At 42.6% G+C, this 23,465-nt stretch overlaps 1 protein-coding gene across 7 annotated transcripts in view; it reads right to left on the bottom strand.

The window, feature by feature from the left end:
* Positions 1-23,465, bottom strand: part of myh14 (myosin, heavy chain 14, non-muscle) — a 31,477-nt gene that overhangs the window by 5,031 nt on the left and 2,981 nt on the right. Inside the window, exons 2-45 of one of the 7 annotated variants that reach the window (XM_063488643.1) lie at positions 22,322-22,502; positions 20,206-20,412; positions 19,075-19,231; positions 18,110-18,137; positions 17,113-17,227; positions 16,151-16,198; positions 15,821-15,832; positions 14,661-14,753; positions 14,498-14,561; positions 14,195-14,293; positions 13,958-14,101; positions 13,648-13,862; positions 13,403-13,555; positions 12,928-13,101; positions 12,509-12,682; positions 12,273-12,387; positions 11,911-11,979; positions 10,529-10,734; positions 10,324-10,445; positions 10,102-10,171; positions 9,852-10,012; positions 8,857-8,965; positions 8,580-8,711; positions 8,258-8,464; positions 8,018-8,155; positions 7,564-7,687; positions 6,220-6,391; positions 5,922-6,134; positions 5,696-5,840; positions 5,404-5,610; positions 5,191-5,295; positions 4,834-4,986; positions 4,403-4,651; positions 4,203-4,316; positions 4,021-4,119; positions 3,721-3,933; positions 3,463-3,624; positions 3,252-3,380; positions 3,051-3,139; positions 2,837-2,960; positions 2,554-2,762; positions 952-1,060; positions 255-427; positions 55-78 (exon numbers count right to left, since the gene is read on the bottom strand). In XM_063488643.1, coding sequence (XP_063344713.1) covers positions 55-78; positions 255-427; positions 952-1,060; positions 2,554-2,762; positions 2,837-2,960; positions 3,051-3,139; positions 3,252-3,380; positions 3,463-3,624; positions 3,721-3,933; positions 4,021-4,119; positions 4,203-4,316; positions 4,403-4,651; positions 4,834-4,986; positions 5,191-5,295; positions 5,404-5,610; positions 5,696-5,840; positions 5,922-6,134; positions 6,220-6,391; positions 7,564-7,687; positions 8,018-8,155; positions 8,258-8,464; positions 8,580-8,711; positions 8,857-8,965; positions 9,852-10,012; positions 10,102-10,171; positions 10,324-10,445; positions 10,529-10,734; positions 11,911-11,979; positions 12,273-12,387; positions 12,509-12,682; positions 12,928-13,101; positions 13,403-13,555; positions 13,648-13,862; positions 13,958-14,101; positions 14,195-14,293; positions 14,498-14,561; positions 14,661-14,753; positions 15,821-15,832; positions 16,151-16,198; positions 17,113-17,227; positions 18,110-18,137; positions 19,075-19,231; positions 20,206-20,412; positions 22,322-22,489 — 5,993 coding nt within the window. In that variant the 5' untranslated portion in view covers positions 22,490-22,502. Of the gene's footprint in view, positions 1-50; positions 79-254; positions 428-951; positions 1,061-2,553; positions 2,763-2,836; positions 2,961-3,050; positions 3,140-3,251; positions 3,381-3,462; positions 3,625-3,720; positions 3,934-4,020; positions 4,120-4,202; positions 4,317-4,402; positions 4,652-4,833; positions 4,987-5,190; positions 5,296-5,403; positions 5,611-5,695; positions 5,841-5,921; positions 6,135-6,219; positions 6,392-7,563; positions 7,688-8,017; positions 8,156-8,257; positions 8,465-8,579; positions 8,712-8,856; positions 8,966-9,851; positions 10,013-10,101; positions 10,172-10,323; positions 10,446-10,528; positions 10,735-11,910; positions 11,980-12,272; positions 12,388-12,508; positions 12,683-12,927; positions 13,102-13,402; positions 13,556-13,647; positions 13,863-13,957; positions 14,102-14,194; positions 14,294-14,497; positions 14,562-14,660; positions 14,754-15,820; positions 15,833-16,150; positions 16,199-17,112; positions 17,228-18,109; positions 18,138-19,074; positions 19,232-20,205; positions 20,413-22,321; positions 22,503-23,465 lie in introns of all 7 variants that reach the window. The other 6 variants (XM_063488649.1, XM_063488645.1, XM_063488647.1 and 3 more) reach the window with 6 other exon arrangements.

The following is a 23,465-nucleotide window of genomic DNA, read 5'->3' as shown; positions in this document are numbered from 1 at the left end:
CAGACAAACAAATGAGAACGAGAAATAATAATAATAAAAAAAACAATGACCTACATATCTGGTCTCCATTCAGGGAAGCTGAGTGTCGCAGACAGATGGGTAATGTGTCAGTGTTACGTGGACAAAAATGGACGCAACAAAAGAGCAAAGCAAAAAAAAAAATGATGAGAAGTTAATGGGGTGTTAACAAAATCAACAGTAAGTGAAGCCACAGATAAATACATGAACCAACACACTCACACACACACACTTACCTGAGCTGGTTGCGGAGGGAGGATATCTCGCGGTTCATGGTCTGGCTGCTGTCAGTGAGTTCCTCCAGCTCCCTCTGCAGCTTCCTCTTCTGGGCACTGGAGCGAGAGTTCTCCTCCTCCACCTCCTCCAGCTGCCTCTTCAGCTGCTTCAGTCGGACCATCGACTTATCCAGCTGCAGGAGAAGAGCAGGGAGGAGGAAGAGGAGGGAAAGGACAGAGCGCGGCAGAGAGGTCGAGTTGACAAGAGATTGCAGGAAAAGGGAGACCAAGAAGAAGGAGCAGGGACAGATATTTAAATGGAGAGATTAGTGTGAGGACAGGAGGACCGATGGGGATCAGGAGTCAGATTAAACCTGGCAGATTATTGCAGATGATGCTTTGGGAGGAGAGTCAGTGTCTCTGCTGTGACTGAGGGATTTATATTTCGTGGTGGAACATGTTCTAACTTCACGATGAACACACAGATGCCAATGCAGGATTAGGATTAGTCTGGACTGAGCCGGATAAATCACTCATTTTAGGATGATTTTTCAACACACTGCATGCCCTCGGACACAATTAAAGCAGCAAGCTTAGCTGACCTGATACCCATTAAATGATTATTTAATGCCCTGTTGTTGACAATGCTATTCTGAGCATACTTAGATAAATGTGACTGACCTGCACGGTGCAGTCAGGGTAATCTTAATTTTCTCACCTGCTCTCTGTACTGGTCTGCATGCCTCCTCTCATCTTCTGCCTGCATCATCACCTCCTTCAGTTTCTTTTCCGTCTTCCGCATCAGTTTGCTGGCAATTGCTCGCTCCCTGAGGGACAAACAGGGTTGTTACAATCAATGATGACTTTTTTTTTCCTCGGATGTTTAGTGATTCTAAATCTGTCTGGCAGTAATTGCTTGGCCTATAACACTGAAAACCCTCATACGCCCCATGCCATGTATTTACAATCATGGCACAGTTCACATGTGTCGTTTTGTTAATAAATGTTGTAAATGTAACCTATTATCATAAGCCACTTTATTAGGTACAATTGTTGAACTGCTCCTTTACACATACACCTACTCAGCCAATCACATGGCAGCAACTGCTAAAGACCAAACTGAAATTTAGAATGGGGAAGAAAGGTGATTTAAGTGTACCAATCTCTTGATGCCTGCTTCCAGCAGGACAACTGGATACTTTCACATTCACATTCATAATTTGATTCTTGTAATCTCAAACAGGTTTTTTGAGATCATTATTCTCAAATGGCCTCCTCAGTCACCAGATCCCAGTCCAGCAGACCAGCTTTTGGATTTCATAGAAAGGGAAATTCACATCATGGATGTGCAGTCGACAAATCTGCAGCAACTGTGTGATGCTGTCATGTCAACATGGAGCAAAATCTCTGAGGAATGTTTCCAGGACCTTGTTGAATCTTTGCCATGAAGAAGTAAGGCCAATCTGAATGAAATTAAGGCTGAGACCTGATACTAGCAAGGTGTCCAGTGACTGTATAGGTAGGTTTTCAAGCTCTGTTCTAATTAACAAATTTATAAAGGGCCCAATTGGGGCAGGCATAGCTCAGTAGGTAGAGTGGTCGCCCCATGATTGGAAGGTCGGGGGATTCGAATCCACTGAACGGCTACCCCTGAGCAAAGGAGCAGCACACTGCTCCCTGGTGCGCCTGCTTAGTGGCTGCCCACTGCTTCACTGAATGAATGGGTCAAATGCAGAGAGAGTAATTTCCCCATGGGGATCAATAAAGTGTACATTATTATTATTAATATTCGATGTAATGAACAAATTTACTTTAAACTGATAAAGAAACCCTTAGTTTTATGTATGAAACAAGAATCGGCCTACACCACTGACAAATTAAACTAAGGCCTGAACCTATTCATGCTTTAATACAAAGCTTCTTTCAGCATTTGGTTTTTCTAAAAGAACCCCTAAAGAGATGACTGTTCAGTGTCTCCAGTAAGTCTGTTTTCTTGTAAGTACATTTTTCACCAACCAAAGTTAGAATCCAGTTCAATATAAATTATGGACGCTCCTTGTTAGCTAGTAGGGGCTAGCATTAGCTGACAACTACCTCTAGTCCAAACAAAAATTTAAAAAATAAGACAGTAAAGGACAAAATACTAAATTGTGGACTTCAAATGGTAGCTGCAAACCAATGGGTGATTCCAAAGAGTCCTTGTCTATTTTTATGTACATTTTGTGCTATAAAGCAATTTAATGCCTGAACTCTTTTTAGCAGGTTACATCTTTGTAAACTGGAAGATTTTTGTACTGATGCATGTGTCTGTTTCTCGTACTGTCTCTCTTGTTCCAGCTGCTCCTCCATCGTCTCAATTTTTGCCTCCAGGGCGGCGACACTCATCCTATGTTTGCCCCTTACTGCCCCCTCCATCTCCCCCAGCCGGGCCTTCAGCTCCTTGTTCTGCTTCTCCAGCTGCTCTCGAGCCGCCTCTGCTTTCTGGGCCAGAGTCCTCTCTCCCTGCAGCTGCACAGTCAGAGTCTCCACCTGCAGTGGAAATGTAGCTGTGATGAGTGTGTGCTTCAAAGTGTGTGACCGAGACACATGTAGAGTGAACATACCTGTAGGGCTGTCTTCCGTAGTCTCTCTGTCAACAGTTCATTGTTAGTCTGCTCTTCTTCCAGCTCTTCTTCCAGCTGATTGACTCGTGCGTCCAACCTCCGCTTCTCTTCGCTCAGCACATTCCTGGACAAACGCAATCTCAGTAACAACACCACAGGTGCACAAAAACCCCCTCAAATCAACAAAATGCATCAGAGGTAAAGTTAAACTCACTTTCCAGAACTGCTGCTGACCATCTCGTCTGCTATCTCGTCTCTCTCCTGCTGGGCCTGTCGCTTCTGCCTCTCTGATACAGCCAGCTCCTGCACAAAGACGTTCATGCAGACAGAAAAGTTTGGTTAAAAATAAATGTAAGATATCTTAATATTTCTATTGGATGGGGTTTTTTTTTTGCACAGACATAGACATACATACCTCTGTAAGATGCAGGACCTCTGCTTCCAGTGTTTGGATTTTCTTTTCACTGTCTTTTGATTGGGAGATGACGTCATCTCGAGTCACCTTTGCCTCATCTAGCTCGCGCAGAACCTCCTTCATTTGACCCTGATAAGGATATTTTTAAATTAAGTACACTGACATTTACAGGAAACGGATTTTTTAAATAGGTGTGGGTACCCTGTTTTACCTGCAGCCTTCGAAGCTGCTTCATCGCCTCCTCTTTGCCACGGTTGGCTGTCTCCACCTGGGCCTCAGCTTCCTGCAGTTCTGCTTCCAGCTGCTTCTTGGATGACACAGACTGAGACCGCTGACTCCTCTCCTCCTCCAGCTGGATCTCTAACTCCCTCACCTGGGATCGAAAGAAGAACATAAACAATCTGATTAACTTGGACAAAAAGCACATACCAGAACCACCAGCACTTTCCTTTTTCATTCTCCATCCTACCTGTTTGCTCAGGGCCCTTCTTTTCTCCTCTCCCTTTTCCTCGTTGGTGCTGATCTCCCTTTCAAACTGAGCCTTAAGCGCCTGCAGGGTGACCTCCAGCCTCAGTCTTGAGTTCTCTGCCTCTGACAGCTCCTCCTCTAGCTCCTGCGTCTGAATGCGCAGGTTCTGGGCTTCTGTTTCCAAGCTCCTCCGTGTGCGCTCCAGCTCATGGACCTGACGCACAAGCATTTAAGAAATGGTGACTCACAGAGGACTGAGACAGAAATAATAAAAAAAGAGTCCCAAGGTGTAGAGTCTTACATTTTTGCCCACATCGTCCTGCTGGTTCACCAGCTGCTCCATTTCCAGACGGAGCTGCTTGTTGGCTCTCTCTAGCTCTTCTTTTTGGTCCTGAGCCTCCTACGCACAGAAAGACAGACGATTTACCATCACAAACACAGATGCATGAAAAACATTTATGTGCCGTCTATCAAATAATTTACCTGCAGGGCTCGGGACAGTGCTAGACATCTTGTTTCCTTCTCTCTGCTGTCTGCTTCTGCTCTGTCCCTCTCTTCTGCAAGCCGAGCACTCACCGCCTTCTCCTCTGCCAGGCACTGGGGGGTCAAGGAGGTAATGTTACTGCGCATAAAGACATTTGCAGCCTTTGTGCGTATGTGAGAAGCAGTGGTATGTTTCTAACCTGGTCAAATTTCTTTTGCCTTTTTTCGAGGGCCGTGCAGTTCTGCCTCTCTCTCTGCAGGGCAATGGTCATGTCCTCTATTTCCTCCCTCAGTCGCTCCCTCTGCCTCTCCACTCTTTCTTTCTCCTCCTCCTTCTGTCGCTCTCTTTGAATGGCACTGTCCAGCTCTCTCTGGAGCTTCCTGCGTATCTCATCGCCAGCTTCCACGGCACTGTTCACCTCCTCTGACTGCTTACGTAGCTCAGTCAGCTGTAGAAGTAAAACAGACACAGGGTGCATACATAAGTCATAGATATAGACAGAGAACTTTACATTTAATACTGACTGTCTGAAGAAAAGCACTTCTGTGATTTTATGAAAAATGTTAACTGATGTCTTTCTAAAGCAGCAGTTTAAGAGGTAAATAAAGTCACTGCGGCCCTCAGACTTACCTGCTGGCTGTGAGTTTGGATCTGTCGGCTCAGCTCTTTGCCTCTTTCCTCCTCCTCCTCCAGTCGTTCCATCAGTCCATTTTTCTCCTCCTCCAGTGCTCGCACCCTTGAGGCAAGGGCCATCTTCTGGCGACTTTCGTCCTGTAGCAGTTCCTAAAAGAGAAGAGCAATGGTGCATATGAGGTTGTTTTTGAGTCATCAGTGGATCAAATTCTTTTAATTTCCTACAGTCAGAGGATTTTCTTCTGGACTTTAAAGAAATAGTTACTTTTTCTGTTGACTGTTACAGGAGTCTGTAACAGTCAAAGGCTAATGTCCAAATCAAATGCAGCCTTGGTGTCTGTGTGCATTTGTTACCCTTGCATCATGCAGCTGGCTCTCCAGGCTGCTCATTTCTTTAGCGAGCCGAAGAGACTTGGAGTCAGAGGAGGACAGATTGCCGGAGAGGGACTCAATCTCACACTAAAAGAGACACATTTAGGTTAAATTCATTCAACAGAACAGAAACAGAATACTTCTTTACTGACACACCTTAAAACCACAAACCAGTAAACTGGTATTCATTTGTACCTGCAGCTTGTGGAATCGCTCCTCCCTGTCCTCCCTCTCTCTGTCAGCCTGAGCCAGACGGGCGCTCAGTTCCTGTAGCTGGTTATCCGCCCTTTTACGACCCCTCTCGCTCTCTGAGCGACTCGCTTGGAGGCTTTTGAGCTCAGAGGTCAAATTCTGCCTCTCCTCCTCCAGCGTTGCCTTGGCTTTTTCAAGGGACTGTCGTGCCTGAAGCAGAGCATGGGTGAGACACGATGAGAGACTGCGCATGTCTCCATGCATGTGCATTTGAATTTTTCTGTGTTTCTCATACTCTCTTGCTGTTGTCCAGCTGCTCCTGCAGGCTGTCTAAGGCAGCGCTGTGTTTGACTCTGACTTCTGAAAGCTGGGTCTCGTGCCGGCGAGTCTCCTCTTCAACACATCGTTGGAGCTCACTTAACTCTGCTTCCCGTCGAGACCTGTGGAGTTATAAGAAGCGTGAGTTCTGGTCTGATAACAAAAACACTAAATGTAAACTTTGTTTTGTCCTCATCATCTACCTGAGCTCCTGTTGTGCAGCTGTGCTGTCCAGAGTGTCCTCTAGCTCAGTTCTCAAAGCCTCCAGCTCCTCACTCAGGTCTCGCCGTTGTTTCTCTGCTCTTTCCCGCATCCCTCGTTCATTCTCTACTTCCTCCTTCAGCTCTGACACTTGGGACAAGGCCTCCCTTAGGGACCTCTGAGCTTCAGCACGGCGTGCACCTTCTTCCTCCAACCTGAGAGATTCACAAAAAAACTTCAAAAATCCATTACAGGCTTATATTTTAGTTACTGCGTCTCTGATACTTTTCTGTGTCTCACCGGCCCTGCAGGGAGGTGATTTCTTTTTCCTTTTGAGCCAGACTGCCTCTCAGCTCAGAGGACAGCATTCCCAGGTCTGACAGCTGCTCCTGGGCCTCCATAGCTTCACTCTCCATCCTCCTCTTAAACTTCTCCTGTTCTAAGCGACCCTGCTCTTCACGCTTTAGGCGCTCTGCAAATAGCAATGGAGTAAGTTACAAATCACAGAATTTAAACAGTAAAGTTATTACAGTTGTAAATAAGCCTGCATTTCCCCATCCACCCACCAGATGTCACTAAACTCCTGTCATGCCACACCTAACTCAACATGTTTCCACTTTGTTCATTAGTACCTGTACTTATATCTGCTCTCCAGCTCTCCTTGCTTGTAAACTTCTTCTTTTGCAGTAAACTACCTTAAAACAGTTCCTGGCTGCCTTGTTCACCCTAAGTTTGAGTCATGCTCCTTGCTTTGACTGCAGAAACCCTGACACTGCAAAAAACATAGACTCCTCCATTCAGTAAGGGTGCACAAAAATCAGAGTTTTGACTATTTTGTTAAATGTTCAGATATTTTTTATAGAATTCTGGATTAGATAGTTAAACTTCAGACTGTGATTTAAAACACTTTTAATAGCCACATTTCTACAGCAGAAGCTTTTTTACAGTAAACTTTAAAGGGGATCAGTGGCTTTCCAATGCAGGGACCACCATTAGAATTAAATTCTGTTGGACTTATTTTACTGTCAAGTAGCTGAATTTGGGCTTAAGAGAGAAAAGGATAGTGCATCTATAAGGTGACTGAACAGAGGGAGGTATGTTTGTCAAAACAAACCAGTGAGTGACAGAAATAAATCGTTGCTTTCTGATTGCACATCAGTTACACTGTACAGCACTAATAAATACAAAAACCCCTCCGCACTACCATCTGGGACGGTGTTGCATTGCTGTAACTGGGAAGCAGGCTGCACCTTCAGCAGACCTGACACGTGTAACTGCAGCTCTTGACAGACGAGTGGACTAATTCGTCAAATCTTTGAGATCAAACAGCACATTGAAGGAATTTTTTTTACCTGCCTGAAAAATTCTTGCAGGTGTAAAAGCTCTGGACATATATACTTTCAAATAAGTTTTCCGCATGTTGTTTTCGATCTAAGTACAAATGGAGCTCTTGATTTTAAAGCTTCATGCAGCGACATATGATCTCTATCTATCTATCTATCTATCTATGGGCATGTGACAGGACTACAGCGTCCATTCCTGCTGGGACACGTGCTTCTTGAATACATAAATAGTCAACCTTAGTGTGATTACTTGTGTGGAAACAAATTTGTGTGAAGGTCAAAATTAGTTTAGCATAGTTACCCTCCAAGTCAGCGATAACAGCTTCCTGTTTGTTCTTGAGCTTGTTCAAACTTTTTGTCTTTTCCTCTTCTTCAGTGAGCTGGTCGGTGACCTCATTCAGACGCTCCTCCAGCTGTTTCTTTTCCTGCTCAGAGAGAAACGATGATGCGTGAAACATTTTTTTTATTAGTAACTGTGCAGGAATAATTGCTTTCAAGTAGCAACCCTTCCTGACCTATTTTACCTCATTGCAATCCCAGTCTCATCGTGTTTTATTTTCTTCAAGTTATTATTTCTTCTTTCTTCAATTTATTTAGAAAATGAAGCCAACATAGTGAAGAAAAATGTAAGTGTGCAACTGTAATTGTATTGCTGTAATGCTTGGGTTTGCTATTAAGATTGTGAAACAACCTTTTTAAAAAGAAAAGAGAAATAATTTTTTTCATTGCTTGACAAAATTTAATGTGACGCTCACCTTGCCGAGTCGGTCTCTTTGCTCTACTGCAGTGGCCAGGTCTGTATCCAGACTCTTTACTTTGGTCTCCAGGGTAACCTTCTCCAGCAGGAGGCGTTGTCTGGCGCTTTCCTCCTCCTCTAACTGCTCCTCTAGGTCCTGACAAAAACAGAGAAAGCAATGTCAAGGCAAGCTTGTTTTAATGTCAATTTACAATCTTTCTTACAAAGTTTTGACATAAAAAGACAGCAACTTTATAACCTGTATATTCTGCTGCATTTTCTTCTTCTCATTGGCCAGTTGCACACCCCTCTCCTCCTCTTCCTCCAGTCGAGTCTCCAGCTCGCCCAGAACCTCCTCCAGCTCCTGTTTCCGACTGGCTAACCTGGCCCTCATCTCCTCCGCCTCTGCAAACAGCTCTGCCTCTGCCTGCAGCTGGTCAGCCAGCACTGACTTTTCCTCCATCAGCTACAATGTGACAGAAACGGAGGAGTGGTGATGAGTGAGGCCCCGACTGACAGTAAACCAGGCAAAGACAGAGCTGTGGTGGATAGGAAGCACAATGAGGATGAGGTTTGTTTACCTGAACGTGCTTCCTGTCCAGCTCTGTGTAGTCCTGCTCCGCTCGGGTGAGTTGTTCTTTGGCTTTTTGTAGCGCTGCTTCCCGGGTTTGGATCTCCTCATCCTGTCGTGTCACCTGCAGCAAGGGCTTCACCTGTTTGGGTGAGGTGACAGGGGTCAATATGAAGAATATTCCCAACCTTACAAGGTTTTCTACTCTCACACTGCCTTGCCTTTAGTTGTATATTATGTTTAATGTGGGTTGCATTTCATGTCATGTCGAGAAGTTTGCACAGCACCTTAGTAAATAGTCGCCACCACTGCCAGTTCCTGAGTTTGAGGTAAGCAGCACAGTTCCTCTGCATCACCCTCAGAGCACTAAGCTGCTGTTGCTTCTTCAAAAAGGCTCTGAAAGCAATAAAACAAACATAATGCATCAATGAGAATCACATTTTTATTTAATATTGCACAGTGTACCTCTAGAATCAGAGTAGAGGTATTAACACGTACTGTATTCACCTGAAAAGGTACTGAAAGATGCTGCAGTATTGAGTAATATCAGCAGGCGTTTGACAAGGTTAACAAACAACTATCAATTATTGGTAATGAGTTTTGGTCCATATAACTATGTTTTCCCCTGTTCTCCACCACACCTTCCACATATTTACTTTGCTGTTTTAGGATATCACTAACATAGTGAAGTTTATTAATAAACGTCATTATTGGGGAGACTTTTTCGGGACATGGAAATTTTTAGACTAAAAATCATGTCTTGTTATTCTTTAATAAATCTTTAAACAATAGATTATGTAAAACAACTGAAACTTATTTTGTGTCTTAAATGTATGACAGATATGTACCTGACACCAGATTAATCAAATGACGTATAACAATGAATAGACTTTTTTCCATTTAGTCACCAGTGTAAACATATAACCATAATTAATTATGTAATTCAGGCTTTGCCAAATACCTTTCAAAACTGTTGCAACACCTGAGTCACTGATAGGGGCTGACAAATTGTTAAATATTAATGCTCCTTTAAGAGTGAAATACAAAACTGCCAACTGCACAGCTACTAGCGCTGCAGAGAAACCTCACCCGTACTACATGTTTATCGTCCTCCATCTCTTTTACCTCAGGTAGCAAAAAAGGCTGTTAAACTGACCAATAACTAAAGTAACATGAATTTCATCTTATTCTTCCATTTATATTTTATATTGAATTTATATATAAAAGACATTAAAAACTAATGAGATGCCTATAATAGTTCTCTATTAGTAATTAGTCTTACTTGCGTGAGAGAAAGCCTCTGGCAGCGCTCTGGAAGCGTATGATGGTATCAGTTATCTTTAGGTCTCTTTCTTCTTCCAGGTGAGCCAGGACTCCAGCTCTGAAGAAGACTTTACTCTGACCCACCCTGAACAGGTTTTTATCCAGCTCTAAAGCTCTGATCTGGAAGAGCAGCAGGGGAGTTGGTCAAGCTTCTATCTGAACAACTGTATGTAATGCTGTGAAGTTTTAGCTGCTTGAAAGTTACATACCATGAGTTCTGATGCCTGTTTGCCATCCATGAAGGTGCGAGGAATGGCATTAGGGGTTAGGATCTCATATCTGGAAGATAAATGATAAATGTGCGATTGAGTGAATGATACGATGAGCAGAAAGATTTACTGGCAGGTGCCATAAAAGATTCTTAAAGTGGCATGAAGTGTGTGCGTGTAGTTCACACTTCACGAATCAAAAAGACCATCACAAATACGCACCTCTGTCTGAACTCCTGGAACGGGATGCGGTTAGGGAATCCTTGTCTGCATATACGGATGCCCTCCAAAACACCATTACATCTCAGCTGGTCTAAAACCAGGTGAGGGGAAAGCTTACCGGCCTGAGAAAAGTAAATGGGTAAAGAGTCAGCAGAAAGAAGGCTATTATCTCTTCTCACTAGTTCATCCTGACCGCCTGCCTCACCCTCTTCTCGTGGTTGGGGATAATGCAGCGGAGGAAGTTAGGGTTGGTGTTCCTCAGTGTGGCCATCAGCTTGGTAAGAGACTCCTTGTAAAGCTGCCCAACAGTCCTAAACATTCCTTTCTTTGTCTTCAGTCCTGCTGCTCCGAATGTGACCGGCGCGCTGCTCTCTCCTGACGACACCTGGTCCAGACCCACAATCCTGTCCACTAGAAGGAAACAGAGCACAGGGTCTCACTTTTGGCAGAAATGATCAATTAGCTGAAGTTAAAAATAAATAAATAAATAAAAAAGCATGATTTGGCATTTCATGAGTGAGTGAACAGGTTAATGCTATTACACAATAGCAACAACACCTGGTTTCATATCTCCTATCAAGCTCTGGACAGAAATAATATATGAGATGGATTTCGGCCATCATTAGTTTTTAAAACTAGAACCATAGCATCTATTTCCACAGCCAGTACACACACACACACACACACACACACACACACACACACACACACACACACACACACACACACACACACACACACACACTAACACTAACACTTAATACAGTGCATGAGTTTCACAGGTAATGTTTTTCAAGCTCAACCTGTTAACTTTGGACATGTCTGCACAGGCAAAGCTGCAGATCTGCCTGAAAAGACTGATGGTTTATTTTGTTAAGTGTATGAAGCTAATTTCATACACGGGAGTAAAAAGTAGAGAGAACAGAGAGGCCAGTATCACCACTCGGATCAATATGCTCCAGTTCATCAGATGTGATCTAAACTAAAAAAACACACTGATCACTCTTTGATGACTAAAGCTAAAGCTAAAGGTCTACACTGGTTAAACCATACTACGCTATTGACATGTCAATACTCTAAGGCAACATGTTGCGTCTCTAAAGCTGATTCAGGATCACATTTCTGCACGCAAGTACGCTTTCATTTTTTTTGTTTAGAGACCATGCACGTTAATTAACATGACTGTAAATGTATCCGGGCCAACCAATTGACTCATTTTAAATTATTGAATTGAATTCAATAAAGCTTTTCTACTTACAGACACTCTAAGGTGATCCTGAATGTGGCTTTTGTGACAAATGAAGTGAAACTTCTACAAACAAGAATCACTACGAGAATTACTATCAGTGAAGAAATGTGTCACCACAGAGTCACGGCACTTTTACTGAAGGCCAAAAATGTGGTGAAAGAGAAATTAGAGAGCAACACAACAGCACAGAGACAACATGATACAACACAACACTACCACAAAAATATCAACTAAAAAGAGGGGAAAATGGCAGAAAAAGCAATAAAGACAACAAAAACTGGGCAGCCAGCAAACAACAGTGGCCAGAGGGAGGATTGTAACGAGGTACAAAAACCTACTGTCTGCGCCATTAGTCTGCAGTGTGGCATAGGAGTCAAAGAAGTACACACGAGGAAGAGTTTGAATGTCTGATCGGGAAGCATCAGGAGACCACAGGGAGCAAGATCATAGGAAAGGAAAGAAGGAGCCCAAAAGGGGAAAAGAGCAGGCAAAAGAGGAGAAGACAAGAAGGAGATAGATCAGAAGAAAGCGAGAAAGAAACAGCATGTAAGAGAGGAGAGAAATGTAGTAACGTTAATACATTTTTGCACCAGAATAGCTTAAATATTTGTAACTGACACAGTTGCAAAAAATGCTGAAGTTTTCAATACAAAATCTGTAAAGGCAGCATTTACAAAGTGTGTGAAACAGAAAGTCTCACCCTCTTTCCAAAGCTCTGAGACAAAATGATCAGATGACTGGTGGAGAAGAGACGCCACATTGTCGTTCAGGGGATCCATGTTCTTCACTAACCAATCATTTGCCTTGTAGTCCACCTGTGGAAGGAGAGGTCACATGGTAGAAATCAAAGCTGAGACAGATCATCACTGAAAGTCAAAACGTGGGCTGCCTAAATTTGAAAGGATAGATTAAAGAAAAACAAAAGTCAAGGGATACCTTTCCAGCGTAGTGAATAATGGAGAAGTCAGCTTCCCCACGTGGCTGCTTTGATTTGAAGAATTTTGGATGGCTGCCTTGCTCAGCAGACAGCTTCTCCACAAATGAGCGATCTGTGGCCCGAGGGAACCAGCACTCTTCATCAAGAAGGGCCAGAACACCAGGTGGGTTGGCCTGACATGAACAGGGGGGAAATTATTAGCAAAATGTGGATTTCCTCATTCAAAATGACAAAATATTAAAGAATTATTTGATGCTGTTTGCTTGCATTAGTTAATCAGTGGGCTCGTTCACAATCTGCACTTTATTTAACTATAAATAAACAATCTGTTGTCCCATCTGTATGGAAAGCACATATCAGTTATCAGCATCTAGTCTCATCTCATGAAAAGTAAAAATGTGTTTTAGTGTGCATGTACTGGTCTCTCGATGAGGTCGATGCAGGGCTGTAAGTCCAGGCCAAAGTCAATAAAGTTCCACTCGATGCCCTCTCGCTGGTACTCCTCCTGCTCCAGGATGAACATGGTGTGGTTGAAGAGCTGCTGCAGCTTCTCGTTGGTGTAGTTGATGCACAGCTGCTCAAAGGAGTTGAGCTGCATAGGATCGGTTTAGAAAAGCAAACAAAGATTGAAAAATTCATGTTATGTACACTGAAAAAGTACAGGTACATTGTTGGATTTGTAAAGACATAAAACTGTATATAATTCACACCACTGCACATCTGTAATGCTGTTTTATTCTCCACAAAAAATACAAATATAATGCTAGAAATATCCCTTAATGTTACATGTTTCACTTAATTACAGACAATTTATTATATTTTGAGAACAAAGTCATCCTCTGTGCTAGATTGGGTTAAACTTCTCACTATACTGCATCATCACATGAACACACCTGGAAGATCTCAAATCCAGCGATATCGAGGATGCCTATGAAGGAGGCTCCCTGTCTCTGTCTGCGATCCAGAGCTCTGTTGATCCTGTGGACCAGCCATCTGAACAGACGCTCGTATGTTGCCTTTGCCAGGGCCTCCACAGCAAAGTCAGCCTAGGAGAAAACGTATGTATAGTCACACTCCACAGGGACAAATGTTTGTTTATGTATGAGCATGTGTGCCTTTTTTGCATATAAGATCTTACTTGTTCTTTAGTCTGGGCTTTCTGCACATACTCTCGGCCTACTTTGATCCTCGGGGTGAGGATGGCCCGAGTGAACTCCAGCACATTGATGCCCAGCAGATGGCAGAGTTTCTGAGCAGCTGTGTTATCAGGCATGGACGCCTGGTCATGGTTCTTCTCCTTCATGAAGGATATATTCCCGAACTGGAGCACAGCAGAGATCACCTTCAGCATGGCTGCAGAGAAGTAAGACAGGGAGGAGGAAGGTGATTCATAGCAAGGATTGAAGACACAAAATACCCAATTTTTTTCCCCGCCTCTGTTCTCTTACATATCGACTCCTCAGGGGTGAAGCCCATAATAGCCATGGAGTCCATAGTCTGGGTGAAATTCTCTGAATCGCTCTGACCAGGAACAGGTATCGAGCCTCCACTGAGAAAGCGATACTGATCAGCAGTTCCTAAGAGCAAGTCCGCTAGAGACATAAAATACAGCAAGTTTTAGACACAGTTTACTAGTAGGTTTTGCAAAAATAGCACATATGTTTTATAATGACACTTGTATTCACCTCGAGTTTCCTCTGACGCTCCACATAACAACTGGTAAAAGATGTGGAAAGTCCTCTCATCCTTGGCCTGACGGGTGGCCCGGGACTTTTCAAGGAGGTCTGAATTTATATAGTTATGGATATGTGCAACCATTTTAAAGTTGTTTCTAGTACGGTACACAGGTAAACCCTTAAATGCTTTTCCAAATGAACACGGACAAGCAAGCATTCAAGTAAAAATTCAGAAAGACCGTCTGCCTTCTCACTCCCCTTTGCTGTAAAGGCAGGAGGAAGTGCAGTTTCACAAAGTAAGCAGAAAGATACAGGTTTCAATGTTGGCACCAACAATGTATCCCGCCACGTCAAAATTGATACGAATGAATTTACCCTGAAAAAGCAGGAGAGGTGGCTCATGTTTCAGTTCATTTCTTTTTATACTGACGGCAGAACTTTATCTATCCAATTAATGAATCTAGTCCACTCTTACAAATCTAGAGGAGTTATCGTTCTTGACAGTCTTTGCGTTGCCGAAGGCCTCCAGTATGGGGTTGGCCTGCAGCAGCTGTCTCTCCAGCTCACCCTGTGAAACAGAGGAGACGTCTGATCAGACAAAACTACCGACATGACAGCTTCACAGAAAGACCTCCATGGGGGCCTCTGGACTAAAATGCACACGTTAACACTGCTCTGCTGAGAGGAACTAACGATCTGTTATGTAAAATACAAAAAAATACATGACTCAGTCTTGAAGAGCAGTGACACATACTGATGCATTTTAGGGCCCAATATAGCATCCAACACACTCCCCATTCCCCGTCACAAGAACAAATGATTCTCAACATAATTTAAATACTTGTCTCTCATTAGCAATCTGTGATAAGGGGATCAATTATGTTGCACATTTGCTTTTTTTATATGTTTAATAACTTCCTTTTTGAAACCTTTTTATTGATTTTTAAAATCAATAAAGGGCAACTATCGACTTGGTTGAGAAGCACTGTTACACAGCGAGATGTGAAGCTACATATTGGCTGATTCAAGCTCGCTGCAATGCATTATTGCAGTTGTCGCACTGCCGATGCAGCAGCTGACGATGCAGCAGCAGCCAGTGATGAGCATCAAAGGAGGTAGTTACAGGAGATGGTTTTATGGCAAAAACTATCAAAGAATGCCAGTCAGTCAACACAAAAGGCAGATGCACACAGAGAGAGCAAGAGGCCAGCCCTTTGATAGCGACAAAACACAGAGCAAACAATGTGTGCACTGCACACATTAACAAAGCCATATAGTTGAGTATGTACACTTCAAACGCTGTACACACAAACAGCTGCAACAACACACCCGCTCCCACATCATTCAATTGCATCATGTTCAGTTTGTGTTATTAAAACCACATCTACAGCAGAAACACTTTGCAACCACCTGCCCGCCGATTATAACAGTAGAGACTGAACTAACTACCAGAACTTAAGACCCACAAGACCACGGGTTATTCAGATGAAAGTCAGAAAGAAGGAAGATATGATTCTCACTATGAAGCAAGAGAATCATATCAGGTCCTGTAAATATTCTACAGGAAGAGTTTCACTTTTACAGAAGGACTCCCCATAAATAAAAACCCAAGTTTTCTAAATATTTCATACTCACATATTGCATACTCTGGTGAATTGTGTGTGGAAAAAAATGAAGTTTTAAGGGGGAGGAGATTGGGTGGATGGGTAAACATGTGGATTGGATAAACAAACAAACAATAAAAAGACAAATAAGACAACAATCATAACAACAAACAAAAGAACAGAAACAGGCTAAATCAAATATACTGTCTAGGGCTTCACTGTTAATGAGCAACAATATCAGCAGTGACAGTTCAATGGTTTAAGGTTACTCTGCTTTGAGTTAGTCGGAGTTCATTAGGCAGAAATCAGGGCAGGAGAAAAGCAAAAGTAAGGACAGGGCAGCAAGACAGAGTTAACTCACCCTGTTCACTATAGTGCTGCCTCTTGTTAAGGACCTAGAGCCGTCCATCTGAACATGCAGGCAAGAGAGAAGGACAGTGCAGATGGAAGAAAATGAAGGAAAAACCAGTGCAGGAAGGAAGGTAAGAAATAATGCTCGGAACGATTCAAAGAAGAAGCCCACTCCGAGCTAAGATACAATAAGCTTAACTGCACCTACAGAAAACCTGGTATGTCTTATAATATCAATTAACAGGGAAGAAGAAGATAAAGAAAGAAAAGAAAGAAAAGAAGAAGAAGGAGAAGAAGAAGAAGAAGAGTGCTAGCTCATGAAGTTGGATGTCAACAATGAAGGCACTAACATACGGTTTTATAGGAAGCTGACTCGACATGATTGTTAGACACACAATGCATTTTGGAGAGTAACACTCAATGTAAACACAACAGTTTAATTTACAGCTAAGCTCCACAGCCTCCCTTTAATAATCACTTAAAACACTGCAGTGCAGGAGTCACAGAAAGTAAGACATTCTTTTCAAGCTGTTTCCACTTTGTTTTTAGTCTTTCTACACTAACAGCCCCTGTTTTTAGACCCAAAGTTAACTGTAAGACATCAAGAGTAGCATCAGTCTTTCTTTACATATACACCAGCTGGGCAGCATTTCACGCTTAAAACATGCAATATTCTTCCTAGATTGGTGATTTAGTGGTCGAAGACTGCCTAATATGTAAACAGCAATGTCAACCTGAAATAGTTGTAACTGCGTTCATTTAAACTGTACAGTATTTGCAGAGTCCAAAGTGCAGAGTGCAGTTATTGGTTTCTCACATCAATCCTTGGTTATTTCTTTACCCATTCTATCCTTCCTGTTATTCCCCTCCTGTTTTATTCCCAAGTTTCTATAAAGCCTTTCTGTATGTGATGTGTTCTCCCAGCTGCTCTTCTTCTGTTCACACTTCTGTTGCACCTCTGCTGTAACATACCTGCACAGCTTCCTTTTTTCTACCCAGAGTGCCACCTTTATGGGAGGAGGCAACATGAGCCAGATACTGGATGACTTTCTTAGTGTTCTCTGTTTTCCCAGCTCCGGACTCTCCTCTGAAACACAAACACAAAACTATGTAAGGAACACAGCTAATTCCCCCGTTGGTCTAAATGTTCGGTCTTCAACATATGGTCTCAATAATGAATTGGTATATATAATTTTTACACAGAGAGAATCCACAGGAACAAGTGGCCAAACGCACACTCGTCACAATAATAAACATTAGAGCCCATGCAGTGCATTCAAAGACCACAGGTCTAAACAGAAGGCAGGTGTGAAGGATATAGGCTATGCTAGTGTTGTTGCTTTTGGAGAATATTGGAGGAGAAAGGAACAAAAATAGCAGCTGTAAAAGATCTGAAAGAATCAGCCGAATTGTTCCACACACACACTTTGAGACTGACTCGAGATGAGCCTGATTTGGGAGCCTTGACAATGACAGGAAGAGTCTGGCAGGAAGAAGAGCAGGATGGTAGGATCAGAGGCAAGCAAGCAGGTAGGGTGCACACAGAGAGGAGGCTGGCTATATTCACAATATGGTACTGAAGTCTTAGTTGATTTTCTGTGTTATTTTTCTCTCAATTATAGAAACTGTGTACGTAGCTACATGGAAGAATAACTAAGATGCAAATTTACTCAGCTGAGATTTTTATTTTTTTCTTGGCGAAAATATAAAATCCCAGATAAAATTCTGATATTATCACATTTTCCTCTTCTGATCTATATAAAAGGACCAGAGTGTTTTGATTTGCACCACATTTAGCTACAAATATAAACACATGAGTGCATGCAGGCCTCAATACACACTAATTAAAGCGAATGCACACTAAATATACACATGCAGAAGGACTCCAGCAAACACTAGAAAAATGCTCCTCCCAAATGACAAAGCATGTACACAGAGACACACTGATGTCTTGCTGCAGGCTACTCACGTGCAGAGGATTGACTGATCTTCTCTGTCTGTGGGAGAGAAAACACGTCACAAGGTCATGGGGGTGACATAAAACGCCAACCGTTCAACAACAGGTTTGGCTAAAATAAATAAAAATGAATTACATAAATGACATATGATTCCTTGAAATAACACACTGTAGATTGCTCCATGGGAGTGAAGAGGCTTTCTAAGGCATTAGCTGGCTCATGTTATATTAAACCTCCACCCCCACAAACTGGGCATGAAGTGCTGTGGAAATCCATGCAGCCAAATAAATATTCTGTGTATTTGAGCCCTTTTTCTCGGCATGTCAGTCACTTCTTTTCAATAAGAGCTGTAAAGCGAAGCTGGTCACCAGCTGAACTGGTCTCTCCAGGCTGCCAAACCACTCAACACTGGTAGTCAATGGGTGGACACTGTTTGCAACATTGCTTGATTTGCTTTTAAGATTCCCACGCGCTCAGCCTGGAAGAATTCATACTGGTCATACAGGTTGAATCACCTCGGTAACACACCTACCCCTAAAGAGGTGTGAGGTAGTAATTTCGACTAAAGAGTCTCATCTGCCCTGTTCTGTTATCTCAGGTAGTCACTCAAAGGCAGAGACATTGCTCAACCGACCCTTTCTGTCTCATTTAATAAACTCAACATGAAAGGCGGGAGGGCATGAAAAGTATCTGTCAGGAATTGCTATTACATGTAAAGTTATGCGGTTAACCACAACGAATACACAGTTATATCACTGGATTGACTGTTCGTTAAAAGGAGTGCCACTCTTGGAAATCTCAGTTGTAAAAATACCTTCCCGTATATTTGTTTTAACTTTTCAGGCTTTTGATAACAGCCAGGAATATACCACACCTTGAAACAGTATTCACAATGTGGCTTAATGATCAAAGATCACGGAACATGTACAGGGTCAGAGTTAACTAAGGGTTAGAGGTCACAGACAGTGCTAAGTACCTTGCAGCATGCTGCGATAAGCAGCCTCTGATATGGCGTAGATGTGAGGGGGCATCTCGTGGCGTTTCTTGCCTCGGTACATTTCCACAATGGACTCTGTGTAGATCGGCAGGTTCTTGTATGGGTTCACCACCACACAGAAAAGCCCTGAATATGTCTAGAAGAAAACACACACAGGACAGAGAGATTCACACTGACCTAATTTTATGTGGGGGATGTCAATCCCAGCAGAATATAACTGTCTTACCCTCTCATAGTCCTATTCTTTATACTCTATAATTCAAAAATACAACTTTATGAAGAAGATAGTGAGTTTAATGACTGTTTTTTAAAATCTGCAACCTTTCTGACCTCTGACGCACTTAATACAAGTAATTTAGGTCAGACTGCAGTAGACTGACAAAAATTACATGTTCTGTGGGCGGCCTGTGTAAAATCTGCAGTATCACGATCTCATTAAACTGTTGCTTTAGCAGAAAGCACAGAAGGGAGGCAACAGTGCTGCCAAGATTGTATAGAGCATCCCGGATTACATAATAATGCACAGGATTGTGCACAGAAGGATTGATTTTAAAAATTCAAAGGAAAATTGCGCCTCTTGTAAACACAGTCAGTGATGACACACAGTGTGTCAACACCAATAAAGTTCCCATGATGATTCCTGCATAAATGAAAGTCATGAAAGCACCCCACACTTATCTTATCCAATATTATGATACACCCTTCGAAGCTATTCCAACAATCTCTCTGGGTTCCTGGCTTTCCACCTCTTATTTAGCATCCTCCATTATTTACACACTCATTAACAGGAAGCTCTGCATTTAATAGAGTCAATTTTCTTAATGTTATTTCACTTTAAATGCCACTTCACTGACATCTTACATCTGCACCCCCCCTTTTTTCCAGCAGAAACTGGAGATGCCCCCATAGCTGCCCCACACCCACACAACAACTTCGTAAACTGACTCCAGACAAGCTGAAATGCATCTCTTACCGATGCATATCAGCTTACACAAGAGATCCCACGGAACTTCACATGTACACAACATCCAGGACTTCATGTGTCCAGCGACTGCTTCCTCTTGCTCATGCATGTGTGTGTACAGTGTGAGCTGTGGTTGGTGCACTCACATAGATCAGGCCAGAGTAGTATCTCTCTCTCAGGTTGTGAAGCACCGACGCTTCATTGAGGCAGGTGAGGTCGGCCATGTCCTCCACTTTGCTGAAGCGCGGAGGGTTCATACGCTGCACCTCCTCCCTGGACAAGGTCACCCGCCGCTGGCTGTCTGTCAGCTCCACCTCCACCTCATCGCCGCGCTCCTCTCGGATGCTGGCAGACTGGATTTAATAGAAAAAACATTGAGGAGTTTTCACCTTGTAACTGAGAATAAAATGACACTTGTTTAAGAAAAGGATTTTTGGACAGACTGTTTATTGGATCACAACGATGCTATGAAGATGCTACTTGGCAGACTCAAAATCACTCAGAACAGCTTTCCAAACAGATGACACTTATAATAAAAGTATCTTTGACTTAAAAAACAAACAAACTGTTAAACAGTTTCCTGTATCAAGCATATTAAGCTGTATAGTTCTATTCAGCTCAGAGGAGAACAGAAAGTTATGCCTGTACATCAGGTCGAACTTCATTCATATAACTTGAAGTTTGCTTAAGAAAACTGCCAAAATGAATGCACACATTTACTACACCTCAGAAGAAAAAAAACCTCCTACCTACATTTAAAATACAGCAAACATTGTAACTATATTTAAAAAAATGTTTGTCAGAATGGGACCAAGTGAGGTTTGGAGCATGAGTGTCATTACATTTGACAGCATGACGAGAATAGACAGTGACAGATGAGGACAGAGACGACCTCCTTTGTCACGCTGCTGATCTCGTGCTTGTTGGACAGGAAGTACTGATCTCAAGCTCTGACCATGTTGCAGGACCCTGCTCTGCTGCATTTTATTCTCTCCACTACTTGATATGCACAACACGCAAAATGTGTGTGTGTTTGTGTGTGTTTGCATTCATGTGGGTGAATGTTAGTCACACTGAACTACCAGCTAAGAATATGAAACTAGATGACAGTGTGCATGCCTTTCTGTGTGTGTGTGTGTGTCTGTGTGTGTGTGTGTGTGCGCGTGTTTGATCATGACTGTAAAATGAAGTCAGTGTCTCTGCAAAGGCCTCTTTAACATTGGGAGGCTGAAGGAGCGTATTGTTCTATTCATAGAGCTTTTTTATGAAACAAGTCCAGCAGAGACAGAGAGAGGCTGTGAGACAAGACTTCAAATTCTTATGTCACTTCCTTCAACATGCACACTGCAAACTTGTCATGAGCATTAGACAAGTAGCAAGGTGAAGTGAGACAAATAACATGAGAGCCTCATGATCAAGGTTGTTACAGTTAACCAAATGAGGTGTGAAAAACATTTTAGGTAAATGAAATAAAGACAAATTCTGAACTGAGACATGTGCTTAGTTTTAGTACGGGTCAATGTGGTTAAATGTTTCAGCACAACAAGCATGGTGAGGCTTTTGTTTGTTCTTTTTACTGGAATGTCTAAATGACATCAGGTTTTTTTCTTTTTACTGTAATATCTTTTCTGAGCTTGTGAAAACTTGTCCACGATGGATACACCCACCTTTTAATTGTAAAGAAAATGAAACTAAATATTTTTAAAGACTAAAAGCCAAACTAAAATGAGCAAATCACAACTGGAAACTAAGTGGAAGTAAAAAATTTAAATGACAAAAGCAAATAATGTAATCAAAATTATAAAATTATAACAACTGTGCCTGTGATACTAACTACACTTAACCCTCTGAGGTCTTATCAAGCTGACATGCATGCTTAGAGGTAATAGAGGTAGAGGTAATCACTGCTGATGACTTATTGCTTACATAGTTACATATGTAAGTAACCATCACAAATCAAAAGTACATAATCCAACAAGATGAAAAAATAGAGCACTGCTATATTAACAAAAACCTCCTCAAATATAAAAAATGTGACACACACACACACACACACACACACACACAGACCCTTGTCTGTGCCTGACCTGTCTGACACACCTTTAACTAAGGGCACACACTCAGGGCCAATAATTCACCAGGGGATTAACAAACTCAGACAGTGGAAGGAAGGAATGAGAAAACAAGTGAAACTTGTCTATTGTGTTAACATCCTGCAAGTGAAATGTTTGTGCTTGTGCACCGCATGTCATGGCAGCTCACCTCGAAGCCTTGTTTCTCTGACGGCACCCACACCAGCCTCTTAGCTGCCCAGTCAGCCTGGCTGGCAGCAGAGAACATAGAGTTGTTGGAGTTGGGAGACCCTGGCGCTGTGCCCGATGACAGGAAGCGGGTGACATCGTTGGCACCGCCCCCCGTTGGCCTGGACATGGTACTTCTGGCACTAGGTAAGGAGAGAATTAGACATGAAAAAAAGGGCACAGTAAAAAGTCATTCCCTGTTGAGCCACTTCTTGCCACAGGCCTACAAACTGGAGCTGTGCGGAGGATATAAAGGACTGTCGTACTGTGATACTGATGTGATTCTGTGCCAAGACATCTCACACTTGATGTGCAACCAACCACGCACCCACATATATAGGAAGGGCAATAGTAGCACGCAAGTCATATCCAGCCGAGTTTTGGCCAGCGATGGCCTAATTGAAAGACACAGCAAATCAAGGAGAAGACAGGAATGAAAGAAAGACAGAGAGATGGCTGGGTGGAGAGCTGGAGGGGTGGAGGAACAGCGAGATACATCAATCCACTGAGTAAACTGACATGACAGTGAAGAGGGGGAAGGATGGGAAGGGAAAAGGGTGGGAAAGCAGTAAGAAGAGGAGATCAAAATGGACTGGATCTATTGTTAACTTGAAATAGATGAAGCACTGGAGGCCACTGGACTCAGCAGAGATAAAACTGTAGAGGCCCTCTCACTGAGGACTTGGACACAGTGGTGCCAAAATGCTGATTCGCCTTAGGGGCTGGGGTCCTGCGGAAGACGAGGTGACAGTATAAAAGTGGCTGCTACTCTAACACATGAAGGCAAACTATAGCCAGGATCACTGCAGTACTACAACATAATACAACCACAGTTACTCAGACAACTAAGAAATATAATAGGAGGGGCAATAAAGCCAATCAGAAAAGCCTGGTTTCAGGTGTGGCAGCTGCTACCACTGCTTTATTTATTTTATTCATCACTTAATCAGAAACAATCAGTAAAAAAAAATCAGAGGCTCCACATTTGAAAAAAATGAATATTTGATGCTATTTTAATCTCTTTGAATTTCTGAAAGTAAAGTGAAGACATTTTGAGTTGATATTGTGAGCTGCTGACGTGATGATGTACATTATTATAAATTATT

The sequence above is a fragment of the Pelmatolapia mariae genome, linkage group LG10_11 (assembly GCF_036321145.2).
Source record: "Pelmatolapia mariae isolate MD_Pm_ZW linkage group LG10_11, Pm_UMD_F_2, whole genome shotgun sequence".
NCBI classification, from domain to species: Eukaryota; Metazoa; Chordata; class Actinopteri; order Cichliformes; family Cichlidae; genus Pelmatolapia; species Pelmatolapia mariae.
Note: the sequence above shows the minus strand (reverse complement) of the source record. Positions and strands in the feature narration are given on the sequence as shown.